Raw genomic sequence first — 27,520 nt, forward strand, 5'->3', positions numbered from 1 at the left:
TGATTTACTTGTTTTCATGTGACGTAAAGTTACAATTTGAAAACTTCCACGTTTAGGTCTTCATAACAAACATGGCGGTCATACTGAATTCTGCTATCATTTCTATTTTCGTTACTATTTTACAAGTTCTTTGCGAAAAAAATGAAGCCGCTTTCAAAGTTGAAGTACTCTTTAGTCCTTCAAAAACGTGTGAAAGGTATGTTATAATTTGATAATGATATAGTCTTATAAACATAGCTACAATACGACAGAATAAGTGTGATTAAGTCTCAACTAAGGAAGTTATAGAGATATGGATCTCAGCATTCTAAGTTTCTATAAGTATTAAAAATTGTATTATTTTCTTTTAATGGTATAAGAATGTTTTTGTTTAGAAAAAGTTTTTGAGGCAACTGCACTTTCTCTCCACCCCTCGTCCCTTCTATTTTTATGATCGATTACGATGTTATGCTGATTAAGAATCGTTTCATTACATATGTCTCAAATTCCATATAAAGTGCACTAATCTGAGGTTAAAAGTACAAAAACATACAACAAATCACAAATATTCACCATCTAAACTAAATTTACAATTGATTTTGTTTTCAAAATCAAGTTTATGGTTTTTACTATTAAAAAATGTCTCTTGGTTTATTATATTTGCAAAACATTTTTCAGTGCAATTAAACAGAAAAATTAGCTATAAAACATGTTACTCATTCAAAACATATGATTTCCTCTGTCCAATTTTAATTTTATAACAGAATTTTTGAGTTTTTTCCAATAGAACTTTTTTTATTATTAAGGAAAAAAGTTATTTGAAAAAATGAACTCTCATTGAATAATAAAAGTGAAAGTTTTTAGCATTTTTTGCAAAAAATATTCTTATTAATTTTCTGTGTCAATGAAAGTAGTTTTTCTTTTTATTTATATGATCCTAGGCTTTATGGTAAGGGCATTTATTGTTAATCTTCAAATAGCCATGAAATGTAGATAAATGAAGAAACAGAAAAACCTTTTTGAAACACTTGTTTTAATATGACAGACAAAATAAAAATAAACTTTCAGGGAAGGCTAGCTGGAAGTATTAAAAGAAAGTCAATAGTTCAAAGATATGCTTTTTTTTTATAAAGAATTTTAGTTGTTTTAATGTTCATTGCATTATATAAAACAATGAAAGAATTTTTTAACTTATTTCAAAAAAAGTTTTAGTCAATAACATAAGAATCCAGCTAAAACAAGTTGATGTGATGTTAGTTAAATGCAATTGAATTCCCATAATGTTTTATTATTAAAAATTTTTCTCATAAAAAATAAAAACCAGGTTGTTAACACTTTTAAAAGATAACTTTTGAACAAAAACAATAATCATTTAAGATGGTGAATACTAGTTATTTAATGAATATTGTTGTACTTTCAACTTTAGATAAGTGCATTTTATATTAGTTTTGAGACCTATGTATTTAAACGATTCTTAATCAGCATAAAATTAAAAATAAAATTTCTAAATTAGAAAATTAATTTTAGTTTCATTTAAATTAATACTTAAAATTTAAACTAATTGGGTGACTGTACATTAAATTAGGGTTGTTTTAAAAAAATTTCCCCAGTTTTAACTCAGCTATGTGACCCTCTTCATAGATGAATAATCTGGAAAAACTTTAAAGCAAACTAATTGGTATTCTTTGCACACCAGTCTTAAGAATAATAGCTACATTAAAGTAATGCATTAAGCACCATACACGTTAGCTGAACTTGTCAGTCAACAATACAGTCAGTTGTAATCAATACCAACAATGCTTATAATTTGTTGAAGGTACATTAATATCATGTGGAGATTAGTGAATATTTTAAAATGCTCTACAGTTATTGATTGGAGTGGTAAAATATAATGATAAAACAAAGATAAATAGTTGTTGTTGCTGCATTGTTGTCTATTACTAAGTCAACTAATTTCTGTACTCCCTGTTTAGTTTTTAAGCTGCAATATAGTCTGTTAAATTGCCATTAAATTTTCAAGTTTTTTTTAAAATTGTTAGTGAGACAGTTATGAAATATTAGTTCATTTGCTAGCATCTGGAAAAAATGTTCAATGTCTTTATACAACTTGAGCTGAAAATTATTTTTGCTGTTCATCATTGGTAAGACAAATCAAATTTATAAAACAGATCATATTTATCATTTAAGCTCTTTTAGCTTATTTTCAAAAGGTTTGAAAAAAATGATTTTTTTTGCAAACTAATTTTATAATGATTGAACAAAAAAAAAAAAAAAAAGCAAATTTTGGGAATGTCTATTTTTGAAAAGATGCCTATCCAAATATTAGTTTCATGCTGCATACTGAATTGTCTTTTAAAGGTGCTTTTTATATACAAACACAAAAAATAATAACAGTTTTGCACATCATTATAGAGCAAGTTATATTGAATTACTCATTTTTTAAGGAAAGCTTCAAATGGTGATCAAATTTCAATGCACTATATTGGGACTTTAGAAAAAAATGGGGAAAAATTTGATGCAAGCTATGATAGAAATCAACCTTTTATTTTTACATTGGGAGCAGGACAAGTTATACCTGGATGGGAACAAGGTATTCCAGGAATGTGTATTGGTGAAAAGAGGAAGCTAACTCTTCCATCATCATTAGGTATATAACATTGGTGTGTGTGTGTTTGTGTTTGTGTGTGTAAGGGTGGCATTCAAAAAATGTTTCTAGTTTTCCTTCATCCACAAATGTTATTATTTTGAAAAGAAACAAGCTGACAAAATTTGGCTGATTTCTAATGTTATTTATTGGTAACTTAACAATGTTATATTTTTATAATATGTAAACACTTACATTTTTGCAAAATATGAAATTTCAACTTACAAATACTTTAAAAATTCTCAAGAATAAACTAATAGCTGCTAGGTAGCTAAGAAGTTAATAATTAGCAATTCAACTTAACCTGTTGATCATAAACACATTCAAAAAACAATTGAACCTGTCATTAATTATTTGTCTGCTGAGGTTGAGATTGCTGCAACAAAAGCTTTATTGATACAGACAGCTACTTTAGAAGTAGTATACTGTTGTATAAGTCAGACAGCTACTTTAGAAGTAGTATGCTGTTGAATACTTCAAGAATGATCTGTTTTGTTGTTAAACCGTTACAATTGCGGACACTGCTGAATTGAACTATGTTCAGCCAACCATTATTTCACTTAAGTATCATAATGTCCAGAGAATATTACAACTTTACTAACAGCTGCATGAGTGTTCATTCAGCACATGATTTAGTAGCTTCAGATCATTCTGTGGAGCAGATGCACATCTAAACTTGGCTTTCAAATAAACATTCAGAACTTAAGTGTTGAAACATCCCAGTCAATTTTTGGAATTTCAGCATTGTTTCATTTACAGACACTAGAACTTCAAGTTTTCTTTCAATAATTATTTTAGTTCTTCCAGCCAAATACTGGGAAAAATCACAGCTGCCATTCCACATGTTGCACACTAATTTATTTCAAACTATATCTAAAATCCTAAAGGAATAGTTTTAAAATATTGTTTTAACAATTATTTCATGAATTTTATTCTTTATTACTTATTAAAAAAACTTGAAATTAACTAGCATTTTATTGCAATAAATGGTTTACATATGCAATATTTGTGTTTGTTAAACTACCAACAAATATTATATCTGAATAAAACGTGGCATGGTTACTATACATCATTAAAGAAACAAAATGAGGGGGTAAGAAGTTAATTTTTCTGTTAGATGGAATGGCATTCTAATATCTATGCTGTTTCAGTCCTTGCATTTTTTTTATTATTTTGAAAAAATCTGTTACTGTATAGTTATTATACCTTATAATTATTCTTTTGTGCTTATTTTATAGATAATGATTGCTAAAAGTTTATGTGAAGTTAAAATTTTAAAAACTTTCTTTAAGCTTATGGTGATCAAGGATTTGGTAATATTATTCCACCTCGTGCTACACTTATTTTTGAAATCGAGTTAGTATCTGTTAATGGTGTTGGTAGTGATGGCACTGCCTTTAGTGCAGATGAAGATATTGCTGATCAAACTTTAGTAAAAGAAGAACTTGATAATTATATTGATGAATCTGCATCTCAAATTCATGACCACCAAAACTCATTTGAAGGTTTAATTTTTTTAAACAATTATTTAATTGTATAGTTAAAATATTTTATTTCATTAAAAAATAATGCTATACCATTATTTACAAATAGAAATGCTTTCCAATGTGACAAAAACAAGCCACCTCTTTTTCTCTCTCTAGAATACTAAAAATACATAAATTCTTACCAACCAAAATTTTTAACATTACTTTCTTCTATGAAACTATGTTATAAAATTTTGCATATGCAATTAGAAAATGACACATAAATTTTGTGTTTGTGTTACACAATCATACACAATTTATTTTAAATGTTTCCAAAATTAAGTAAACATTCTAAAGATTAAGTGTAGTTATAAGTAATAACATGGTTAATTAAACAATTCTGGGGATGCCATTATGTTTAATCAATGGAATAGTATGAAAAAAACCAAGCTGCTGTTTTAACAAAAAAAATGGATAATGAAAATAAGGAAGAACCTGGGTTGAGCCTTAATGAACTATAGTGCCTGGTTTTTGGGTTTGCCAAACTTTAAGTTATAGTTACTGAAATCACTGTCTTGTATATTTTATTGGCATATTTTTGATCTAAAAATAACTGATTTACTATTTCTTTATGAAAGTTAAGTAAGCCAGTACCTACAGATATTGACTTGAAATCGTAATTTTTTTTGCATTTCAGTCACCTTGGAAAGCAATGTCCCAAGGGTCCAGAAAACCCTGTTATTGAGGTTGTCTTACTATCAAGCTCTTCTTTTTAATGTTGAAAGTTCATTTGTTTGCAGAACATATTAGCCATCCTAACTTTCTTTCTAATTTAGCCCCTAAACGATCGATGCACCTCTATTATAAACTGTATTTGTAGTTGTGCTATCACAACCAATGAGCTTTATTGTATCTAGGCCTGTGAAATATTTCATTTGCAATAAGTCCAGCAGGTTTAATCTTTGATTTTTTATGGATTTTTTCTTGGTTAAACGATGAAGATATTTACCAAAATCATCAGTCAAAGTTTAGTGATCTTTCTTTGTAGCTCAAGTTTTTTAGTTTCCTCATTAAATATGAAAACATTGGTTTTGTCACTTTTTCCATAAAAGAGAATACAAAGACATCTTCATCTTATTCATCTTATTCATCTTCAATCTATTCTCTCCTATAATCTGACACTGGCATAAACCTATCTTTGGTGATATGCACTTTATTTTTGCCCAGCAAAAAAAAAAGAGCTGATTCTGGAATAACTTTAGCCTCTGCCAAAATATTTAAATACCCTGAAGCAATTACAGCAGTTTCATATCTAATTGCAGCAAAAGTTTCATACCTGATTGCAACTAAAGCTGTATTTTGAATTTTCATATAATTTCGCTTTTTTTTTAAATCCTTTTTTTAACTAATATATGAATTTTTTCTGTATAATTAGAACATTTTAAGTCAATATTAGAATACCTTTTTTCATTGCTACATTTTCTAAAAACCCATTATATTTTCTTTTTAAATGGGTCCAATTTAACATTGGGTTTTCTTTGACCTTCTTCAGATACTGTTCTTTTTTACTACTTTGCTCTATTGCCTATCATTTCCTTGTAATCTCTTTATAATCTTTTAATCCTATCACAGCTTGAGCTTTCTCTGTGCTTGAATAAATTTAAATTCCATCAAAGAAATTCTTGCTGATTTTTCACGTATAGTTAATGTGAACTTTTCTTTTACATATTAGACAATTTCATTCATTATAGAAAAGAATAGAATATTTGCAGTTAGTTATATCAAACAGTTGTGACAGACATTATAATGTTGTTAATTTCTTCCTTTTTAGTTAACCTTTTTCTGCAAATGTCCTGTACATCATTAAGCACCTTTTTGATCTTTCTGTCAATGGACTTATCTGTAAAATTTACTGGAGATGAAAAATCTTAGTTTGCTTTTTTCCATTGTTTAACAACTTTCAATCTTCTTAACAAAATCATCTAATGGATAGATTTTCTTTTCTAATAACTCTTTAATCAGTATAGCCTTATGAAGAACAGCCCCAAGAGTTGGTAATTCAGATGGCATAAAGTCTCTTCCTTACCCTGTAAATAAAATATCATTTAGCTGTTTATTATTATTGTTGATTTTTTCATTAATAATATTTTTTTAATTATTAATTTTTTTTTTTTTTTATAAGAAAACAATACTAATATTATTAAAATAATATGATATTGTTAAAAAACTATTTGTAATATTAGGATAATGCTATAATAAGTTTATTTAAAAAAAAAATTATATTATCAATTAAATCAGGCATAGCTGTGCCTGTCTTTGTTCTTGTTTTCATATCATTTCATACTCCTTGTTAAACATCTCTTTTACTTGGAAAAGTTATGATGTGTTAGGATAAATAATTAATCAAAAATTGAAGTACAAAAAATATATAAATATAAAAATATATCAAAACCTTATATTAAAATGTTTTTCTTTAAATACTCTAAAACATTGTTTTGTGTTTGTTAAAAAGTTTTTAAATTTATCAAGAAGTATCATTGGACTTTTATTTCTGCCTGCAAAACTTTGTTTTCACCTAAAGTTAATTTTTTGTCTACAAAATGAAACAAAGTCAAAATTTGCAAATGAAGACTTTATAACATCAGTTTTTTTTTAAACAAATCCACATTTATATACCTTCAAGCAAAAAAATACTTGGGGCAAAATGTTTATAGTGAAAAATAATGATTTTTGAAAAGTTGGGGATGCCCATTTATGTATATGTATATATATATATATATATATATATATATATGTATGTATATATACGTATGTATGTATATATACGTATGTATGTATATATACGTATGTATGTATATATACGTATGTATGTATATATACGTATGTATGTATATATACGTATGTATGTATATATACGTATGTATGTATATATACGTATGTATGTATGTATGTATGTATGTATGTATGTATGTATGTATGTATGTATGTATGTATGTAATGTTGTTTGTTTGCGTTTTCCATGGATAAGTCCCTAACACAAATTATAAGAACATTAAGTAATAATAGGTTTTTGTTTCCCCAATTAATGTAACAACAACTAGAAATTGATAGAAAAAAGCTGTCTTTAGAAAATAAACAGAGAATAGTAGTGTTTCAAAATAAGTAATAAACATTTCCTATATGCACATAGTTAAGCTTTTTGTTAATCTTTTAAACAGAGATCAAAGAATCTATACATTAGCGTGCAAAAGTTTATAAAGAGCTAAAGTTTTCTAGTTTTTTTGTCATAACTTTTTATCTTTTCATTGAAAATGAATGGAATTTTTTAATAATTGCTCTTCAAAAGCGATTACATAGTATAATTTACTCAAAAAAATGAAAATTTGTTACAGAAGAAAGAAATTCAAATTTTATTGAAAACATAGTTGTGCAAAAATTTATAAACAGTTCTATGCCCCATTTAAAAAATCAAAATTTCAGTAAGAAAATCGGAAAGTTTAAGGAATTGTCACTAGAAAAGAAAAATTTAATAATACCGTAAAAGTGTCTAACTTTGCACAAAATTTGGACTTATTTGCAATTTTCATCTATAAAAATCTGCTTTAAACTTCTTATTATGTTAATGTAAACTTGCAAATCATTTATTTAGGATATCTAATTTCTATTTTAATTGTTAAATTTATTTTTACAAATTAAGAAGTGGTTTTTCAAGATTGTTTAAAAAATGTGCAAAGTTAACCAGGGGTCTGGGTAACTTTGCACAACTTAAAAAAAATTTGAATAGCTTTATGATATGTATGGGATTGGTGCAAAATGACCTCTTTTTTCATACTTTCTGAAGAAAAAATAATTCAAAAGATAGTTTAACAAAAAAAACAAAAGATTAATTCTAGCATTATTATGCTTAATAAAGAATATAACATGCTATGATAAAAGAAAAATGAGCACAACCTCATTAAAAATAAAAAAAGCTCATTTGTATCTTGATAAACTTAAATAATTAAAGATTAATTTTAGATAAACTAAAACAATTAAAGATTTTCTTTTTTTGAATAAAAAATCAATATTAACAAAACACAGTTCAAAAATCCTATTGAAAGCCTAATTCTGGTACTTTGAAAAGTTTCCTAGTTTTGCTTTTTTTTCCTCTTTGCAATTTTCTTTGAAGCAAAATCACAACCCTCGTTAAATTTTTCTAGATCTTCAATGCTAAAACTTTTGCCTGCAGGAACAGAAAGTTTCTTTTTTCATTTATTAGTTCCTACAGATTCCAAAGATTTAAATTTGTCTTATAAGAAAACCTTAAAGCTATCTTCTAGAAATTCTTTATCATAAGATTCTCTTTCTCTAAACTTTGTAAGAAGTTCATTGACATTCACTGGATAGACACTGCACTTTCTAAAACCTGATTGTAAATTACTAGCCTGATTTGGCTCTACAGCAGACATTAACTTATTCAAAAGTTCTGGGAAATGTTGTTTGTCAAGAGATGTCCAGCCAACAGGTGAATCTTTATACTCTGTGATAATTTTATGCCAAGCTGTTTGCAAAGGTTTAAAGAAAGCTACATCTAGGGGTTGAGTTATATGTGTACTATTTGGTGGTAGACAAACAAACTTTATTTCATTTTCTTCACAGGCTTCAATAACTTTTGGAGAGATATAAGAGGATTAGTTATCTACTAACAGAACTTTAACTCCTAACTTCTTTTTCAAAGAAGGTAAAACTATAGAAAAAAACCACTCTTCAAAAGCTACTCCATCAAACCACCCACTTTTAGTACTGAAGTATCTGGCTCCTTTAGGATCTCCTACACAACAAGTTGATCACAGATTAGTAGCCTTATAAACAACAAAAGGTGGTAAAATTTCACCTGTTGCATTACCTGATATCATTATAGAAATACTTGTCTTAGAAGTGTTTCTTATATTTGTGGGGTATTTACTGCCTCTTTTTACCAAGCACTTTTTTAAGCCAGGGTCATCAGTTAGATTTGTTTCATCATAGTTGTATATGTTGCCTAGAGGAACATCTTGTATGGTTTTGGTAAGATGTTGAATATATTCTTTTAGAATTTCTTCATTAACATTTGCTCGTGATTTTTTTATGTTTGGTACAAATTTATTTGTTAGTTCTGGATGTCTTTGTAAAAATGACTTGATTAAATCATGCCCAGGAAAAACTTTATATTCTTTTACTTTTCTACCAGAACTATGGATATAATTGTACATAATATGACGTAAGTCTTCTTTACCAATAGGAAATCCAAATTGACTTAATTGAATGGTACATTTGACAAAGGTAGTCTCCTCTAATTTGGAAAAATAATACGGTTTACCTAGTTTAAGTTATGCTCTCCTTTCAATTTGTAACAAATTGTTCTTCGACTAACACCATATTTTGTAGCAGCTTGCTCTTGTGTCAGCTTTTAACATTTTACATCTTCAAGACATTTAGCTAGATCGTCCTCTGTATAGTTTTTGTATTTTCTGGTTTTAAGCTTCTTTTTGTAATGACTTGACATCTGGAAAAAACATTACTAATAACTTAATTTGACCTTGAGTTACCTAAGAAATTATTTAAAGCTATAAAAAAGTATGAAATAACTCTATTATATAAAATATTTGCATGAAGTTTTAGAAAGTATTGCTTTTGGATGACCAACAACATTTAAGGTGAACTTTGTTCATTGTGCAAAGTTACCCCAAATTCTGCCAAAAAAGTGCTTTATTTACAAGAATGTTAAATTTTAGTATTTTTTTTTATTGATATTAGTTTAAACACTGAATATACTTCAAATCAATACCATAATAAACATTTTAAGCAGTTTATTCACTTTTGAGTTTAAATCTGATCTGCTGTACAGATAAAAGTTGAAAGACATAATTTTTGTATTCTACTTCTATGTTTACACAAAATGACTCATGTTGCGAGAAATTGGGTTTATAAAACTTTTTACATGAGTTTCGTATTGACACTAAAACAAACCATCGGATTCTAAAGTGATTTGCATTTGTAGTTCAAATTTTTAGTTGCTAGAGAGTAAAACATCTTCGGCATGTGCAAAGTTACCAACGGTTGTGCAAAGTTACCAACGGTTGTGCAAAGTTACCAACGGTTGTGCAAAGTTAGGCACTTTTTCGGTACGTGCTGTAGAGAAGAAAGTTCTTTATAAGCAAATTTTTGAGATTTATAATGTGGCTAAATCAACAATTAGCATACTAGTTAAGAGATATAGAGACCGTAAGACACTCGAAGACAAGCATCATCTAGGAAGGCCAAAGATAACTATAGAACATCAAGACCGAATTTTGGTTAGACAATCAAAACAAGATTCCCGCAGAAGTGCTGTTGAATTAAATGTTATTTTGAGCAAGAATTATGGTGTTAAGTGCAGCGTAGATACTACAAAACGTCGCCTGCTTCAGTTTAATTTGTTTGGTTGTCATCCTGCCAAGAAACCATTAATATTATTAAATAATTGCTTAGCACAATTGAAATTTGCAAAAGATCATTTGCATTGGACTTCAAAAGAATGGTCAAAAGTCTTATTCAGTCACAGATCAAAGTTTTGCATGTTTCGTAGCGATGGTATCAAGTATGTAAAATGTAAAAGATTTGCTCCAAGTATCAAATATCAAAGATTTGCTGTAAGTATCAAATACCAACAGTTAAACATGATGGTGGCAATATAATGGTTTGGGGATCTTTCAGTCATGGTTCTGTTGGTCCACTTCATCAGCTTGAAGGCATAATGGATCAGAATGTATATTTAGGTATAATCAAGAATGTTATGCTGCCACATGGAAAGGACAAAATGCCTTGTGGTTGGATTTTCAAGCAAGGCAATAATCCAAAGCATTGTGCAAACTCTATCAAAAATTTTTTGAATTCGAAAAAAACTCCACTTTTGGACTGGTCTTCTCAAAGTCCAGATTTAAATCCAATAGAACATCGGATTTTCTATTGTTGAGCAAATATCCCCAAAGATGTGCTTATCAACTTAGTTGACTCTATGACTCGTCAGTGTCAACAGTATTAAAATCTAGAGGCTATCCAACATAATACTGATGTGCTGTAATGAAAAAATGTGGAGAAGTTAGAAATAATATCTCTTTTTTAAGTTTTTTTCATTTGTTTATAAACTTTTGCACAATTATGTTTTCAATAAAATTTGAATTTCTTCCTTATGTAACAAATTTTCATTTTTTTGAGTAAATTATATTATGTAATTACTTTAGAAGAGCAATTGTTAAAAATTCCATTCATTTGCAGTGAAAAGATAAATAATTATGACGGAAAAACTAGAAAATATTAGCTATTTATAAACTTTTACACACTACTGTATATTGATAAGTAAATTTCATGTCTATGCAAACTCGAGTAAGTTTTCAACTAATAATTCTATTTTTATAGAACTGGACTTAGATAATGATGGAGGTTTAACAAGTGAAGAAATGAGTACTTACATTCGAAAGTTTCAAGAAACAACTGCAAATGTTGATGGTATTGAGGTATGTTACCAGAAGTTTTTTAAATATTGTCTGTAAATTTACATATGTTACATATCTTCTACTTATCTTTGGTCTCAAGATATCATTTCATTATTGATGATTTTTTTTTTTTTTATGTTTCTGTTATGATTATTAGATATGGTATGTGTTATGCATATGATTTAGAAAGAAATGATATAAATATTGTTAGGAAATCTTGAAATGATCTCTTAGTTCCAATAGTTTTTTAAATTTTTAAAAGATCTTTTAAAATATCTTATAAGATATTGAAAGGTTCAATTTTTCTTTTAAGTATTCCTAAAAGTAAGCATCAGAGTCTAAGTATGGAAAGTATTGTTTGGACATTGGATTGATAGTTTTTTACAATACCTGTCCTACGATAACAATACTGAATTAGTATTGGTCTCAGTAGGACAGATTTTTACAATATCAACTTTGAAGTATCGTTGATGGTAGTATTGTGTATATAAGACTTCCAAGACTGATGCTTACTTAAAAGACCTTCAAAGTACTTAATGGTTTTTAAAAGTCTTGTAGAATTTTTTTTAAAAGCATTTAAATTCTTGATTTCTTTAAAAGAAGCTTAAGAATTATTTTATTATCTTTAAATGTCAATCATGGTTGCAAAGTGATTTCATTATAATTATGTCACTTTGTTTTTGATTTCATTATGATTATGTCATTTTAGTTTTTTCAAGAGATTCTCTTTCTTGAATCCTTATATTTAGGTGATGCTTTTCTTATTTTTTCAATTGCAAAATGTATACAATTCTAGTTCAAATGAGTAAGGAAAAATCATTTTATTGTAAAAATAACAAAATCCTATGCTCATTAATAACTTGTTTAGTTAAAGGCAAGTAAAAAGTCAATTTAAAAAATCAATCTTAATAATAATTTTTACTGTAGTTTTATGCGATAAATTGTGTTCTAGCTCTAGAGTAGTATTGTGCTTTTTGTAGGCTTTTCTTTTGCTCTATTTTTTACCATTTTCTTATCATTTATATTTTCTACCAAATAAAAGTGATAAAATTTTGTTTATTAGAAAATGTAAGTTATTAGACTTTTATTATTAACTAAGTTTTGTTTTTGCTAGAGTATACTATGGCATTTGTTTTCATTTTGAAAATGCAGAAGGCATTTACAAAATGAAAAGAAATACCCAACTTATTAACTAAATATGTTTATGTAATTAAATCCAACTAATATCTCAAAAGAATAATGTGCTTACTTGTATTAATGTGTATTTTATTTCATTTTTAATAAAAAAAAATTCAGATCAACACTCTAGCACTCCAAGTAAGCACATTATTCTTTTGAGATATTAGTTGGATTTAATTACATAAACATACTTAGTTAATAAGTTGGGTATTTCTTTTCATTTTGTAAATACCTGCTGTATTTTCAAAATACAGCAGGTATTTACAAAATGAAAACAAATATGTGCGCGTAGCTCTGCATTTTCAAAATTATTTGGATATCGCACAGTTGTGTCCAAATAATTTTTAAAACATGACGGTTAACTTTAAGTTAATAACATTTTTTTTAACAATAGAATTTGTAAGGTGCACTGTAATGTGATTTGACACTTTATGTACAACAACTTCGTTTTGACAATTTATCTAAAAATGCGATAAAATTCTTTAACAAAATAAAATAATAATCACGAATAAAAGTTAAATATTTCGTTAGCATCATCCAAAGAATAATTTTCAAAATCTTGAAGTTTTAAAAAGAAATTTCAGTTTTTCAGCAGTAAGTCTTGAGTTAGAAAAGTTCCGAAACCTATTTATTTTTTTTGAAAACTTTTGCTTTTGAAAAAGTCGAGCTTTACAATAGTTTTGACTTTAAAAAAATTTGACTTTTCCAAGGATCTAAATATCATTTTTATAAAAACCAACCTTTTTTTTAAACTCCGTCTTAAAAAGCCTATCCCTTTAAAAAGTCTAAATACCATTTTTTTAAAAAAAGCTAAGCTTTTTTGAAGTTCCACCTTTTTAAAAATCTAAGTGTTTTTTAAAAAAAGTTTAGCTTTTCCAATACCTCATCTTTTAGAAAGGTGACATTTTACATTGTGCAATATAAAGTGGTATTCTTCATTTTGTTTTGACTGAGGAAGTGAATTTTCTTATAGCCAAAATTGACTAAAACATATATTATTCTATATATATATATATATATATATATATATATATATATATATATATATATATATATATATATATATATATATATATATATGTAAACAAACAATACACGCGATGCATTCTTGTTTATTTAAAAATAATGTAAGCAACATCTACTGCAGCATGCAGCAGTGTTTTATCTATTTTAACTAATTTGTTGTATTTTGATTCGAATTATTCTTTTTTTTCTAAATATTTTGCATAAGTAAAAGCCGTAATCATAAAGTTTACGTACAAAAAGAAATGTAATTAAAGTTCTTTTTTATATAATTAAATACCATTTTACGATACTTAAAGATTTTTGATTTAAAATAAAATAACTTGTTATTTTCAAACAACATAGTTAGCTTAGATGTGTTTAAAGATAATTTAAAAAACAAGGTTAATAAAAAAAACGAAGAAGCACGTATCATAACACTAATATATTTTTTAAGAAAGCAACTAAGTTTATTAATTCTATAATTATATTCATCTTTCCATTCGTTTTTAAGAAATGAAGATGTTTTACGTTTTATTATTTTTCTAGCAGTCATAAAATTTAATTCATTTTAACATTTTAACATGGCATCGCATACACAAAAAAGAAAAGAGAATTTGTCTGTAAAAAATAATTTGACTGAGTCAATTAAAAAGAAATACTCAAAAGTATTGAAATCGACAAATGAAATATGGTTGGTTGGATATCCGCTGTCAGATATTAATACCAGTTCTCTGCCTACTACTAGAGATGTCTACAGATTTTTTAGGTTTATACTATTTAAAGATTTTTATAACTTAAATTTTTTATTTCCAAAAATAACTTTATTTTTCAATTTGAAAATAAACTTAAATTCATCTTCTATTTTGCTTGTTAAGGTATCAATTAAAAATGATGAACAATTCGATTCAAGTGTTTTCTAAATATACAAAAGAATAAGGTACTAAAAGCAACATTTCAAAATTAAAATTAGCTGCAATATTAACAATGAAAACCGTTAAAGTTTTTTGGGATAAAGCTGATATTCCTTGCAAGCAGGAAAAGTATATTATTGAAAGTATTGTTAAGTTACATGATAAATGGAGAAGTCTTGCAAAGTCTAAACATAAATGTTTTTCAAAAAAAGATTTACTTATTCAAGGCTTTAGAAAAATAATGGATAATTTTTTTGATATTAGTTCTCCGAATTGGAAAGAATATGTTAAAAAAACCAGATCAAATTTAAATGCAGAAGAAGATATTCTCTGGTTTTCAACACTCAAAAGTGGAGTAAAAACCGGAGGACTAGGTGGAAAAGATAATTTGTTAAAATTGAGTGTCAAAAGAAAAATAGAGGAGGAAAAAGAAAAATTAAGAATCGATAAAGAAAAGAAAAGAAAATTAAATGATAAAGAAATTGATTTCAGCGTTTATAAAAGTGATAGTGACTCAACTGAAGAATCATTTTTTGCTGCGTCTAGAGATTCTATGTACTCAGATTCTCAGAGCTCTTCTAAAATTGATTATGAAGTAAATAATTTTGAATCTTCTGCAGGTGTAATGGAAAATGTTGTATCAGATAATATCAATTTAATTTTGCCAAGAAACTTTGTTTGTCATCCAATGATAACAGCAACTGCTAATAGATCTATATCAAACGCACAGCTTATGATGAATGTTTCAGCAATCCTGGTTCTAGGTTACTTTTTGATTGATGTTTAAATCACTAATCAGTTTCATGAGTTTTTTATTAGTGTGATTAGTTAATAAGAAAAATTATATTCTGTATTTTTTAGGTGGGGTTAAAGCTAATGATGTAGATATTTCACTAAACACAATTAGAAGAGCACGTAAGCAAAATAGACAAATTATGGCAAGAAATATAATGGCAGAATTTTAAAAAAAAGTTAGATTAGATTATTTAACTCTTCATTGGGATAGGAAACTTATGAAGCAAATATCTGGTAAAAAGTTTGACTATTTAACTGTTTTAGTAAGTGGTTTTCCAAACTGCGAGGAAGGTAAAATTTTATCTATTAAACCTATTCAGTCAGGCACAGGTCATTCTATATGTAAAGGAATCATAGAAGATTTAGAAAAATGGGATCTTAAAGATAATATTGTTGCCCAAGTTTTCGATACAACTGCTTGTAATACTGGAGTAAGAAACGGAGCGGCAACTCTTCTTGAAGAATGCAAATCTATAAAAACGCTTCTCTGGCTTGCATGTCGTCATCATGTTTTAGAATTAATCCTAGGGTCGTTTTGGAAAGTTTTATTTCAAAAAGAGACATCATCTGATGATAATATAGAGTTTAATAATTTTCAAAAAGAATGGCTTCACTCTAAAAAAATTCCTCTCAAACTTTCAAATAGATCCCTTGATCTTGAAAATTCATTCTTAAAACAAAAAGCAAATGAAACTCGCAATTTCTTAGAGAATGTATTGCACTCTAAGCATCACCCAATTTTTCTATTAGGTGGAGAAGAGCCCAAGAAATGGAAAACATGTGGTGCTCACCATCATGCAAGATGGATGGCGCATTTGCTGTATGCACCAAAGATGTTAATATTTAAAAAAGATTTACCCGAATCTGATTTAAAAAACCTTAAAATCTTTTTGACTTTTAGCTCAGCCATTTACATTAAAGCTTGGTTAGAAGCGTCAAAGGCTTGCGATGCACCAATTAATGATATAGAATTATTTAATGATCTAGAAGCACTTAAAAGTATACCAAACTTCGGTGTACCTGCTGAAAAAGCCCAATATGTTTTAAGCAGACACTCTTGGTATCTAACCGAGCAGGTGTCTGTATTAAGTTTATTTTCAAATAAACTTTCTCTAAATGATAAAGATAAAATTGCAAAAAAAATGCTAGAATACGGAAAACTACTTGGTATCAATTGCGGTAAACCAACTCTTCCAGTGATTAGAAAAAATTCCGATATTTTATCTTATATTGGGAACAAGTCTTGGTTGATTTTTCATAATTTAAAAGATGATGGAAAATGGCTTAAAATTCCTTCTTCAGAATGGGACGACAATGCCTATTATTTGAAAATGAAGCTGTTTATCAAAACTCTAAAAGTGACTAATGGCGCAGCCGAGAGAGGAATTAAGTTGTGTTCTGATTATCTCCAAATACTTACAAAGGTAAACCATAAAATTAGTTGAGAAGAAATTATGAATAAAAATCTAAATAATCATACAAATCTACTTTTAGAATAAATTATAGATAAATAATATTTCTTATCTTTAGGACGAGGCTGTACGAAACGAAGTTTTTAACGTGGTTGAAAATCACAGAAAAGTTGTAGGCAATTTTAATAAGAAGCAATTATTCGTTGATTTAGCTGAGTATAAATAATAACCACTTTTTCATTAGCTTTTCTGTTTTTAATTAGACCCCAAAAAAAAGTGTCACCAAATATCACATGGAAAGGGTGGTTAGCTACAATGTGACGTGAAAAAAACCTTTTAATTACAATTCTTATTATAGCGGAATCAGTAAATTTTTAGCAAAAAATTACTTAGAGATATATCTTTTTTAACAATAATAGCACTGCGCATAAAAGAGGGGGCGGGGGAGGAGTTGATAAACAAGTAACACAAAATTATACATGGGGGGAGTCCAAAAAGGTTCAAAAACGTGTTGCCTATTAAATGAACAGCCTCAAATAACAAATATTTCCTATAGATATAAAAATTTTAATCTTTTTTCACTTTCCTACAAAATCCTTATTTTGACATATTTTAGACTAAAAATGAAAATAATCAAATCAAATTCGGCAGCACTCTGATATTTTTTTCCAAATTTTTTTTTATAGTTTGTATTCATATGTGAAAAGGATCACGTTTTTTTGCAGACATGTTAAATTTTCCAAATTTTTTGTTTTTGGCCTACCCTAATATATATATATATATATATATATATATATATATATATATATATATATATACAGCCAGCTATCTTCGTTTTAGACAATGCCATACAATGACGAATCTATTGAAACTATTGTAAGCGAGATATTTCAAGAGGATGACAAAAATAAAGATGGAATAATATCTAGAGATGAATATATGCATGCGTCATTAAATGAAGATTTCGATGAAGATCTTGCTAAAGATGAACTCTAGTATTCGTTTAATTAGTGCAATTATTTTATTTATTTATCTAAAATTTTGTAATTGCTTTGTTTTAAACGCGATATTTAAGATGAAAAAATAAAATTTTAAAAAATTGTTAATTAAACGCATGTATTTCGGACTCAAAAGATGTGACTAATAAAATGCAACTAATAGGTTGTTATAAAGTAAAATAAAAGTTGAAACAAAAGTTCTATTAAATAACATCTTAAAAATTAATTGAAACTTGTCAGCATGTAAATAACCTTAAAGTGCCTACAAACATGGAAGTATTAAGGTGAGTTTCCACTCATCCGTTTTAGCTATGGGACAGGGAAAAAGATGGGGAAAGTTAATCACGTAAGCATGCGCAGTGATTAATTTTCAAAATTAAATTACAAACAGTGCTCACATAATGGAAACTCTTTAAAAAATTAAAATTTGATATCATATCATTCAGAAAAAAATTCTGAACAAAAAGATTTTAAAATATTTATTCAATAGTAAGTTAAGAGCAAAAGAATAAACATTGTCATAGCTATTTCATTCTACCCTCTATTTCATTCTCCCTGTTTTACTAAATTTTTTTTTTTTGAAAAATAACTTAAAAATAAAATTAAGCATAAATAATACGAGCTGATATTTTTGTGCCATATCTCAATTATAGAACCTTATAAAATAAGATATATACTCATATATACAAAGTTTCTAATTAAACTTGCTTTCGAGTGAAAGGCATAACCAACATGTTCATTATAAAGATATGTAAGATTGCAATCACTTATTATTATTTCAATAATTTCTTGTGTAATATTTATTTCAGTTAATAAAATTTTTATTTGAAAAACAGTTTCCATTTCGTGAAACAAGTTTTGTAAAAAAAGAATCAGTGTTAAATAAATTAATTTCACTTGATGTCAAATTAAAAGAACTTGAAGACAAATTTTTGACAAATTTGAACTTTCTTTATCAAATAAACAGCAATGGATTTCGAAACCTCTTCACGGTGCACAGTGGGCCAGAATTCACTTTTACTGGACAAAATTCGTAACTAATTTAATATTAGAGCTATATTCACTAAAATTAGTATGAGTACTAATATGATGTCTGGGCTTTTTAAGGTAATATTTTTTTATTTCGTTGCTATGGATACCTTATTTTGCTTAGCAACAACCTATTTTTGTTATCTGCAGATATTTTATAAGTGTTATATTCACTAAATTTGGCATGAGTTCCAATATGAGATCACACTTCTTACAAAAGTGATAATTTTTTAAATTTAGTTGCTATGGATACTTATATTGCTTAGTTAACGGATACTCTCGTTAGTTACAAAGTGGTAAATTGATATTTGAATATTTTATCGGATTTTTGACCCACCTATATTGTTTTGACCACCTATAATGTTTTAGGAATAATAAAAGCAAAAAATAGTGCATTGTCAATTTTAAATTACATCAAAAAGTTATAAAACAATAATATCGTTTGAACCTTCCCATCAATCATTGTAAGTTTAATAATACAATTCACTTAAATAGAAGATCTGCAAACCTCTAATAAAATCATACCCAAGCTTTCTATCTCACTTTTAATGTACTTATCTTCTTCAATCACAGATTCCTTGGATTCCATTTTGTATGCAAATCTTATGGGTCTACAATAGGCTGTGGAGGACGACTTTTGATTTCTCCAAATAGGCACCTTTTCGTTGCTGTTGTTAAATCCAGTCAAATCCAATGGTACTAGACAAGTAATAAATAATGATTCTTCACGCTTTAAATCTTTGTTAATGTCGGGTTCTGATAAAACTTGTTTATAAATGCTTTAGCAAGGAGCACCATCAAAACTAGCCTTATTGTCATTAGTGCCATTGTTTTTATTGCTTTGTCGTTCAATATCAAGTGCCTTAGCACAGGTTCCCGAACTTCACAGATTCTTATCAAAGTATGAATTATTAAATCTTTTAAAGGAACTGAAGCTGAATAGTCCTCCACTGTTATGTTTGCAGGATAATATTTCAATTTTGCATCTCGGACATCATTGTAAGCGGGGTAAATGTTATATTCTTTCTCTAAGGCTCCGCTTCTAATCAATTGATAGGAAGCTTTTGTCAGACTTGCATCAATTATTAAAGCCAGTGCTTCGTATGCTGAATATTCAGTTGCTTTATCTGTATTTGAAATATTTAAAACGTTCTTGGCAGCAATAATATTAGATTCATCTCTAAATTTTTTATTAGCAGCAAAAAACAATTCATTGAATGAATGAGATTCAATTAAACAAGATACACGCCGTTTTTTAGTTTTATTAGAACTATTATCAAATGCAACTGGTTTTCGACCACGTCTACTTGCAGTTGGTTCATTGTCTTTTTTCTGACAATTAAATATTCATTAAGCCAGTTCACAAACTTCTTTTCAAAATTTTTGACAGTATAGTTTGCAGATTTCCACTTTTTTTTATACAAGTAAACAAATCGTTGAACAGCATGTCTAAAATCAACGTCTTTAAAATCAGCAAATTTTGGCTGAATAAATTTCAATATATCTTCAGTAATATTTTGTTTTGAAATACTAAGAAAAATTTTGAAATACTAAGAAAATTATGAATGTCTAAGTTTAATTTAAACCATATCTAAATAATTATTGTAACAAGTATTTTGTATTTAAAAGTTTAATGTTTTAATATATATGCCGCCCGGACTACTAATACTTGTTAGTAATTAAGTTACTACAAGTGTTAGTAATTAAAATTAAAAGTAATTAAATTACTAACAACTACCGAAAATATGGTGCTGCTATGCAGAGTAAGGTATCCATACTAACCAAAAAAAATAATCTCATAAGAATTGTGAATCTCATTTAATTCAAGTAAATAAAATACCACAATTTTTTTTTAATCTGTGCGGACTGCCCAAGTTCATCTATTTTACAGACTGAGGATTTTTACATATTTACTTAGTTTTGGAAAATAAAATTTAGGGTTATATTACAATTACACCATGCAAATATGTATAATCAAATCATGGAATCCAAATAATACATCATTTTGAAATTATTGTTTAATTTACAGACTGGTCAGTAAATTACTGCAAAAAGGCTGCACAAACCAATTGGCATATCGACTTTTAATGTAGTTGATATTTTTGAACTTTTATTACATTTCACTTGAGATTTTCCATAATGATCCAATTTTTTTTTAAAATCGGAAGGGATTGACCAGAATCTTCTATTTTAAAGGGTGAGGGTTTTTACTTATTCACTTGGTTTTGGATATTAAAATTTGGGGTTAAGTTATAATTACACCATGCAAATATGCATAATCGAATCATGGAATCCAAATAATACATTTTAAAACTATTGCTTAATTTACCGACTGATCAGTAACTTTTTGTGTAAGGAAATTTCTTGTGCATTGAAACAGAAACTTCTTGTGCATTGAAAACTGTCAAAATTATTCAGAACGACCTATTTAACAGACAAAAGGTTCTTTAATAAAGTTAAAATTTAATTTTTAATGAAAATAACTTACAGTAAATGAACTTTTTGAAATTTGGAGTTCTTACAACAGCAATAGGCAGGTATAACAGCAGAAATGTAAAAATATTATTATTAAATGTAAAAATATTAATATTAAAAATGTAAAAATATTATTATTAGAAACACAGATAAACAATAACGTGTTAAAAATATTTTGTTAATTCATTTTAAAAATGTATAAATTAAAAACATTTGAAACCAAAATAATTATAAAATAAGAAACTTACTCTTTAAGATTGTTTATGTGAACTTATGAAAACGCCTAAGATAAAAAAAAAATGAAAATAACATAAAAAAATGTTTTTATTCTAAAACTTATCTTTTGGCTTTTAGTGAATGATTAGAGGTAGCAAGTTTCAGTAACGAAAAAACCTAATAATCATTTTTAACAATAGACACCACGAGAAGGTAAGCCAAGTTGTCTATCAACACAAAACATCACAACAATAACATCACAATACAAAACACGGAACGCTCCTAATTCATACTAGTGTAACTAAGTAATGGGTTAACTTTTAGCCAAAACTATTGATCATCCTGAAAAGCTTAAAGGTGGCTCTATTTGCAGATAAAATAAAAAACACATGGATTTCAACCATCTTGTCTTAGAGCTGACTTTCTAACTGTTGTTTCAGAACAGTACTACATAGCATTAGATAGAAGTGGTTAAGCCAATTCTACTTCTCTGGATATCAAAGGCTTTTGATAAAGTTAAATTACCCATCTTTTTTCAACCTTTTAAGTTGTCTGTTAATTGTTATCAGCTATATAAACTTTGCCTTGGCTCTTCCATTAACTTCCAACTCTAAAAGTAGTTGCTTGCAGTGGTTGCCTTGTTAAAATAAAGATGTTTAAAAAATATATATATAGATTTAACAGAACACAAACATACATATAATGACTTAAAGGCACATAAAAAGAAACTTACATATATTGACCAGTATTATCACATGAAATTCCGGCCACAGTTCCAACAGAAGTCAAGTGTATATATAATGACTCACAGGTACATAAACACAACAATTTGCAGGACTTACCTGTACCTAAATAGTGCTCCAGAGGTCCAAAAGAACACAAGCATACACATAATGACTGACAGGTACATAAACACAAACATACATATTGTGACTTATGGGTGCGTACACACAAACATACAAATAATTACTTACCGGTAAATCAACACTGCTGCAGAGGTGAACAGAAGACAGGTATTCATATCATGTCTTGTGGGTGCACCTACAAAAACATACATATAATGACTTACAAAACCTAAACACAAGGATACATTTATTGGCAGGTAACTCAGGGCAAAAATAGAAAGCATGACTTACCAGTATGTTGCCATGACTGCAGAGGTACAACAGAAATCAAATATACATATAAAGAATTGCGGGTGCGCAAACACAGCTCTAGATGATCAAACAGATTACAAACATAAAGACATTAAATTGAATAATAATAATAACAAACATAAATACAATAAATTGAAGTTGAATTGACATTGCGTCAAAAACAATAACAACATTGCGTCAAAAACAATTAACAACATTTATGCTTTTTTCAAACTTTACCCTCCACATAAGCATCAGCCTTTCCCTCTATCACAACACATTTCATCCTCCACTCTTTGACTAACTCAATATTGTATTTATCCTCAAATCCGTCATATAGTATCTCAAACTCGCATTCCTCATCAAATTCATTGTCATCTAAAACACTTACTACGAACCCTGAGTACCATACACCCTTGCCACCTTCATCTACCATTTTATGTTTAATTCTTTTTCCTAAAAACTTTGGAACCCTTCCCTTTGATGTGTCTGTTCTTTTTTTTTTTCCAGTTTCCATTAATAATCTAGCGTCACCCTCTAACCTGACCTTTTGTTTTAATGTTAACAATATTTCTTGTCTTTCATTATTCTGTCTGATTACTGAACATTTTATTGTTTTTGCTCGTTGTTCTGGAGCATTTTTTAAAAATTTAAAAATTGATAGCAGGTTTGTTTTTAATGCCTCTATACCAAATTTTTTGTAATTTTCACCTTTTGCTCTTTTCTCCTAACTGTAACCACTTTTCTGGAAATTTTTGCTGAAGTACTTTTTTTTGAAATTTAATTTGCCTTTGCAACTTCATTAGAATTTCATTTTCAGTACCAAGAATTTGCTCCAAATCCTCTTTACACAAAATTAAACCACCATCCTTTCCAATTTCTGTTGTCAAAAACTCTTTTTCTTCACTTGTCTTTTGTTCCTTTATTTCCTTTTCTAAGTTGCGCTTGGCCGTCTCATTGATTTTGTACTGAAACATATTTGCTTTTTTTTCTCTGTACTTTCTGATATATCCTTTTCTATTTCGCCTTGCTAGTAAAACTAGCCTTGCGATTTCTTCCTGGGATTTTCCATCTAGCCAATCAGCTGTTTTGTTATTGTTAAACATGATGACACCAGCTGCAGCTACTGTTGTCATGTTAGGTTTCATTTTTAACCTGCAGTCATAAGAAGCAAAGTCACGTTCAGACACAACGTTAGTACGTGGGCAGTTTTGAGTTTCCTCAAGAACATCAACATCTGGATTGTGATATTTTCCTCCAGGCAATTGGTCTCTTAACTGACTCTGGATCATAACCGAACACGAACAACATATAACTTCAAGAGATTCTTGTGTTAAGGCATCCAAAAGTGGGTCATTACAATAAGAAAATAAACAATCAAACACTTCATCCTTGGTGAGATATTTGACATCAAAAAATGTAGAACCACTTAACATTATTGATGCATCAGAAGAACAACAAACAAAATAATTAAACATTTGCGACCAAACAGTATTCAAAGAAAAAATATGATCCTCCTCTTCAATAATACAAAAAAGAGGTCCTGATATCAGTTTATTAAAAATTCCCAGAGCTCTGGTTGAAGCATGAAAAATTATATTGTCAATATCATGCCTAATTGATTCATGAAGGAAATTTGAACCATTAAGATTAAAAAAATTAAATCGATGATGCAGAAATGAAACCATAAAATTTTTTGAAAACTTTTTACGCAAAAATGCTTTCCATTCATCAGCTTTCCCATTCCGTTGATTGCCATGTCTATAACTTGTAAGTTTTGAAAGTTTATACAAAATATCAAAGGTACATGAGTTTTGAGAATTTTTAAAACCACCATGACCTTCCTGCTCAACCACTTTTTCCCATTCTATGATTGCTTTTTCTGCATATATTCCTAAATTATGGATAACGTGTAAGCCACAAAAAACATGATGCATTTGAGAAATTTTTAATTTTTCATTTAAAGGAAGCTGATCATAGTTTTCAACAACAAAAGGCAAAATTGCTTCTCTCCAATGTTCAAATTGGCTAAAAAAACTTGAATTAACTATACTGCAATCTGTCATCAAAGATTTGAATAAAAAAATAAGCTTTCGAAGATCATCCTCATAGTTTTCCTTTTCAGGAGAAAATATCTGAGACATATCAGTGAGTAAATTTTTTAGCTCTCCAAAATAAGATTGTGCCTCGCCTGAAAACATATCATCTATCCCAAACGTGTAGCTTCCAGATAATGTTGTGACTTGAAAACTACCAACCTCTCTAAAATTATACTTTGTGCCATCTGTATGAAGAACATTGTGTGTACTATTCAACATAGCCTCTCTAACCTGAGCTTTTGATAAAAGGTTCATTTCACTAAAAAATTCAGCAGCCAAAGACTTTTTTGGAAGTGGGCCACATGAAATACCATCCATTTTTTGTAGTACAGTTCTGATAACAGATTCAACATTATTAACAGAAACATTTTTACTTAAAAGGTCATAGTATACAGAACGAATTATATCATTATATCTACCTCCTTCAAAAACATCAATTATATTTTTTTCAAAAAAGTTAACTCTTTCCTTCAGCTCTTCTGAAAGATTTTCAAAGTAATTTAAACTCTCCATTAAGATTGAATCATTCATTTCATCAAATGTTTTCAAAACAGTGTTTTCAATTTTTTTCTTTAAATACCATGCCTTTTGTCAATCTGATTGTGAATGCTTTCTAGCCAAATCAATTTCTTTTTCCAATTTAAAATTTTTCTGCAACAATTGGTTAATCCTACAATCCTTTCTAACTTCTCTTTTGTTGACCTTTCTGACATTATATTTTGACAAGATTGCTTGATATTTTCTTTTATATTCATTACATCTCCTATCAATTTGTCTATTTTTTAATTTGAGATGATTAATTCTCTGTTTGTATTTTTTTATTTGATAGGTCAAATCACCAGATAATATTGGTAGTGTTTTATCTAAATTGGAAACTGAGAGATTCTCTTCATTAACTTGCATTTCAAGAAAACACTTTTCAGAGCCATTTCCTAAAGGAGTGTATAGAATAGAATTCGGGGTAACAGAGCATTAAAAATCATCATTAGCAATTTGCAGGTTTAAGTCAGAAGATACAAAAACAGTAGCATGATTTGGAACAATTTCACTATTGTGGATAGAAGTAGAACAAGCATCAGAAGGTGACAAACCAACAACATCAGAAAAAGCATTATTAAAAGACAAAACAGAGCTTAAAAAAGCTTTTGTTAAGTCCAAATTTTTTTCTCGATTTAATTTTGCAACATAATCTTTAAACTTTTTCAAGTACTTAATTAGCATCACTCTAGAGATATTATATTTACAGTAGGTTGTAAAAAATAAAGAAAGATTTTGCCAAGTCAAGTTATATTTCCCTTTTTCTTTGCAAATTTTTAAAAAGTGGTTATTAGTTAATATAAAATCAGGATATTTGACAGAAATAATGCCATCATTTATATTTAGAAAACCCAAAATATTCTTGTAGGTTGGTGTTACTGACAACAATTTGGTAGCTAAAATTAATATTAAACTTAATTTAAGCAATTATAACAAAATTATCATTAGAGTTCATAGGTTCTTTTACTAAACCAATATAAAAAATAGAAAAATAACCGAAAAAAAAAACTGATAACTTTCTTACACATTTTGTGAACGTTAGTTGATTACTATTTCCGGGTTTTGTTTTGAAAAAAACAGTTTAAAGAATCTGTAGTACAGACTTGAGTAAAAATTGTAAGAATCAAGCTTGTAGTTGAACAATCCAGACAAAATACCTTAATAAATTTATTTTTATTGCCTTGAAAACTGGAGTCTTTAATCAAGAAGTATACTTTCAGTTTCAATTTTATTTAAAGGTAAAATTTCGGAAACGCAAAATCAAAACAAAAAACGTCATAAAATATGCGAAGGAATATATATATATATATATATATATATATATATGTATATATATAGGAATTTTATGACGTTTTTTGTTTTGATTTTGCGTTTCCGAGGATTCTAAGGATTTGTATATAGAAATTATGTATATATATATATATATATATATATATATATATATATATATATATATATATATATATATATATATATATATATATATATACATAATTTCTATATACAAATCCTTAGAATCAATTCTTCAAGAAAACATAAATAAATACTTGTTATAAAAAGAGGAAAGACTAAACTTGCAATTTCCACCTGGACACTTTAAAAAACACTTTTTTTTTCTATAAAAATTAACTTTGAAGTTTTGAAACGCTAAGAACTAAAAATTTATGTATAAAAGTTAAAAAGTGTCCACATTCCATTAGATTCCTCATCCCTTTTTTAATATATACGGAAAGTTTTTTAAAAATTTGATGTGTTTTGGTACTAAGGAATCCTAACCTCCAAAAGCTTCGTTTTAAAAAAACGTTCCCACTTCAAGCTTTTTTCTTAAAAGTGGTCTTAAGATATGGGTAAAATTTTAATGAAGTCATATAAATCATAGTACTTTCTATATATGGCTGAAAAGAGGTTGAGTATCACTAATTGATGCAAAAAACCTCAAGGTGTTTGCTTAAGCATACAAAAAGATATAAGAGAGTAAAGTTCATGAAAATTACGTGTTTTTTGTCAAACGTCAAATGTTTTTCGTTGAGCCGTGGAATCGCTAGCTAAGCTTTTTTTTGGTATTTTTTTTTACTGTTGGATTGTTTTTTATGAAATTCAGAAGTACTAAATAAATGTCCGCAAATGCTTAAAATTAAACCACCAT

At 27.9% G+C, this 27,520-nt stretch overlaps 2 protein-coding genes and 3 pseudogenes across 6 annotated transcripts; 2 read left to right on the forward strand and 3 right to left on the reverse strand.

Moving 5' to 3' along the window:
• Nucleotides 1-22: 22 nt before the first annotated feature.
• Nucleotides 23-17,995, forward strand: LOC145186263 (peptidyl-prolyl cis-trans isomerase FKBP14-like). Of its 3 annotated transcripts, none has more exons than XR_016454737.1 (5): nt 23-196; nt 2,424-2,626; nt 3,916-4,128; nt 11,506-12,737; nt 13,019-13,257. XR_016454737.1 is itself a non-coding variant. In XM_090095009.1 (5 exons), exons 1-5 carry the CDS (start codon nt 72-74, stop codon nt 17,878-17,880), a joined length of 795 nt encoding a protein of 264 aa, XP_089951135.1. In that variant the 5' UTR covers nt 23-71; the 3' UTR covers nt 17,881-17,995. The 3 variants fall into 3 exon arrangements, 1 of the variants encoding a protein (XP_089951135.1); XR_016454736.1 differs by having other exon boundaries at nt 11,506-12,707; nt 12,965-13,257; XM_090095009.1 differs by lacking the exon at nt 13,019-13,257 and adding an exon at nt 17,725-17,995 and having other exon boundaries at nt 11,506-11,603.
• Nucleotides 5,248-6,159, reverse strand: LOC149884926 (uncharacterized; annotated as a pseudogene).
• LOC149884927 (uncharacterized) lies at nt 8,128-10,965 on the reverse strand. The gene is made up of 2 exons (XM_090095010.1): nt 8,975-10,965; nt 8,128-8,930 (listed from the first exon to the last, which is right to left on the reverse strand). Exons 1-2 carry the CDS (start codon nt 9,318-9,320, stop codon nt 8,923-8,925), a joined length of 354 nt encoding a protein of 117 aa, XP_089951136.1. The 5' UTR covers nt 9,321-10,965; the 3' UTR covers nt 8,128-8,922.
• LOC149884928 (uncharacterized) lies at nt 14,225-17,318 on the forward strand (annotated as a pseudogene). Its single transcript, XR_016454735.1, has 4 exons — nt 14,225-14,532; nt 14,642-15,441; nt 15,539-16,896; nt 17,003-17,318. The product of XR_016454735.1 is annotated as an uncharacterized LOC149884928 (transcript).
• Nucleotides 17,996-22,946: 4,951 nt separating the features above from the next.
• On the reverse strand, nt 22,947-26,577 carry LOC149884929 (uncharacterized; annotated as a pseudogene). The gene is made up of 2 exons (XR_016454738.1): nt 26,399-26,577; nt 22,947-26,270 (listed from the first exon to the last, which is right to left on the reverse strand). The product of XR_016454738.1 is annotated as an uncharacterized LOC149884929 (transcript).
• Between the last annotated feature and the right edge of the window lie 943 nt (nt 26,578-27,520).

Source organism: Hydra viridissima, unplaced genomic scaffold (genome assembly GCF_058129835.1).
Source record: "Hydra viridissima isolate aposymbiotic clone 2 unplaced genomic scaffold, HvirCarnegie_v1 scaffold_8, whole genome shotgun sequence".
Classification (NCBI taxonomy): Eukaryota; Metazoa; Cnidaria; class Hydrozoa; order Anthoathecata; family Hydridae; genus Hydra; species Hydra viridissima.

Excerpts from the sequence above, each read along its gene's own strand:
- LOC149884927 (XM_090095010.1), bottom strand. The coding sequence starts at position 9,320 with ATGTACAATTATATCCATAGTTCTGGTAGAAAAGTAAAAGAATATAAA.
- LOC145186263 (XM_090095009.1), top strand. The coding sequence starts at position 72 with ATGGCGGTCATACTGAATTCTGCTATCATTTCTATTTTCGTTACTATT. Across the intron at positions 2,627-3,915 it reads AACTCTTCCATCATCATTAG|CTTATGGTGATCAAGGATTT; the intron begins GTATATAACATT and ends ACTTTCTTTAAG. Across the intron at positions 11,604-17,724 it reads CAAATGTTGATGGTATTGAG|ACAATGCCATACAATGACGA; the intron begins GTATGTTACCAG and ends TCTTCGTTTTAG.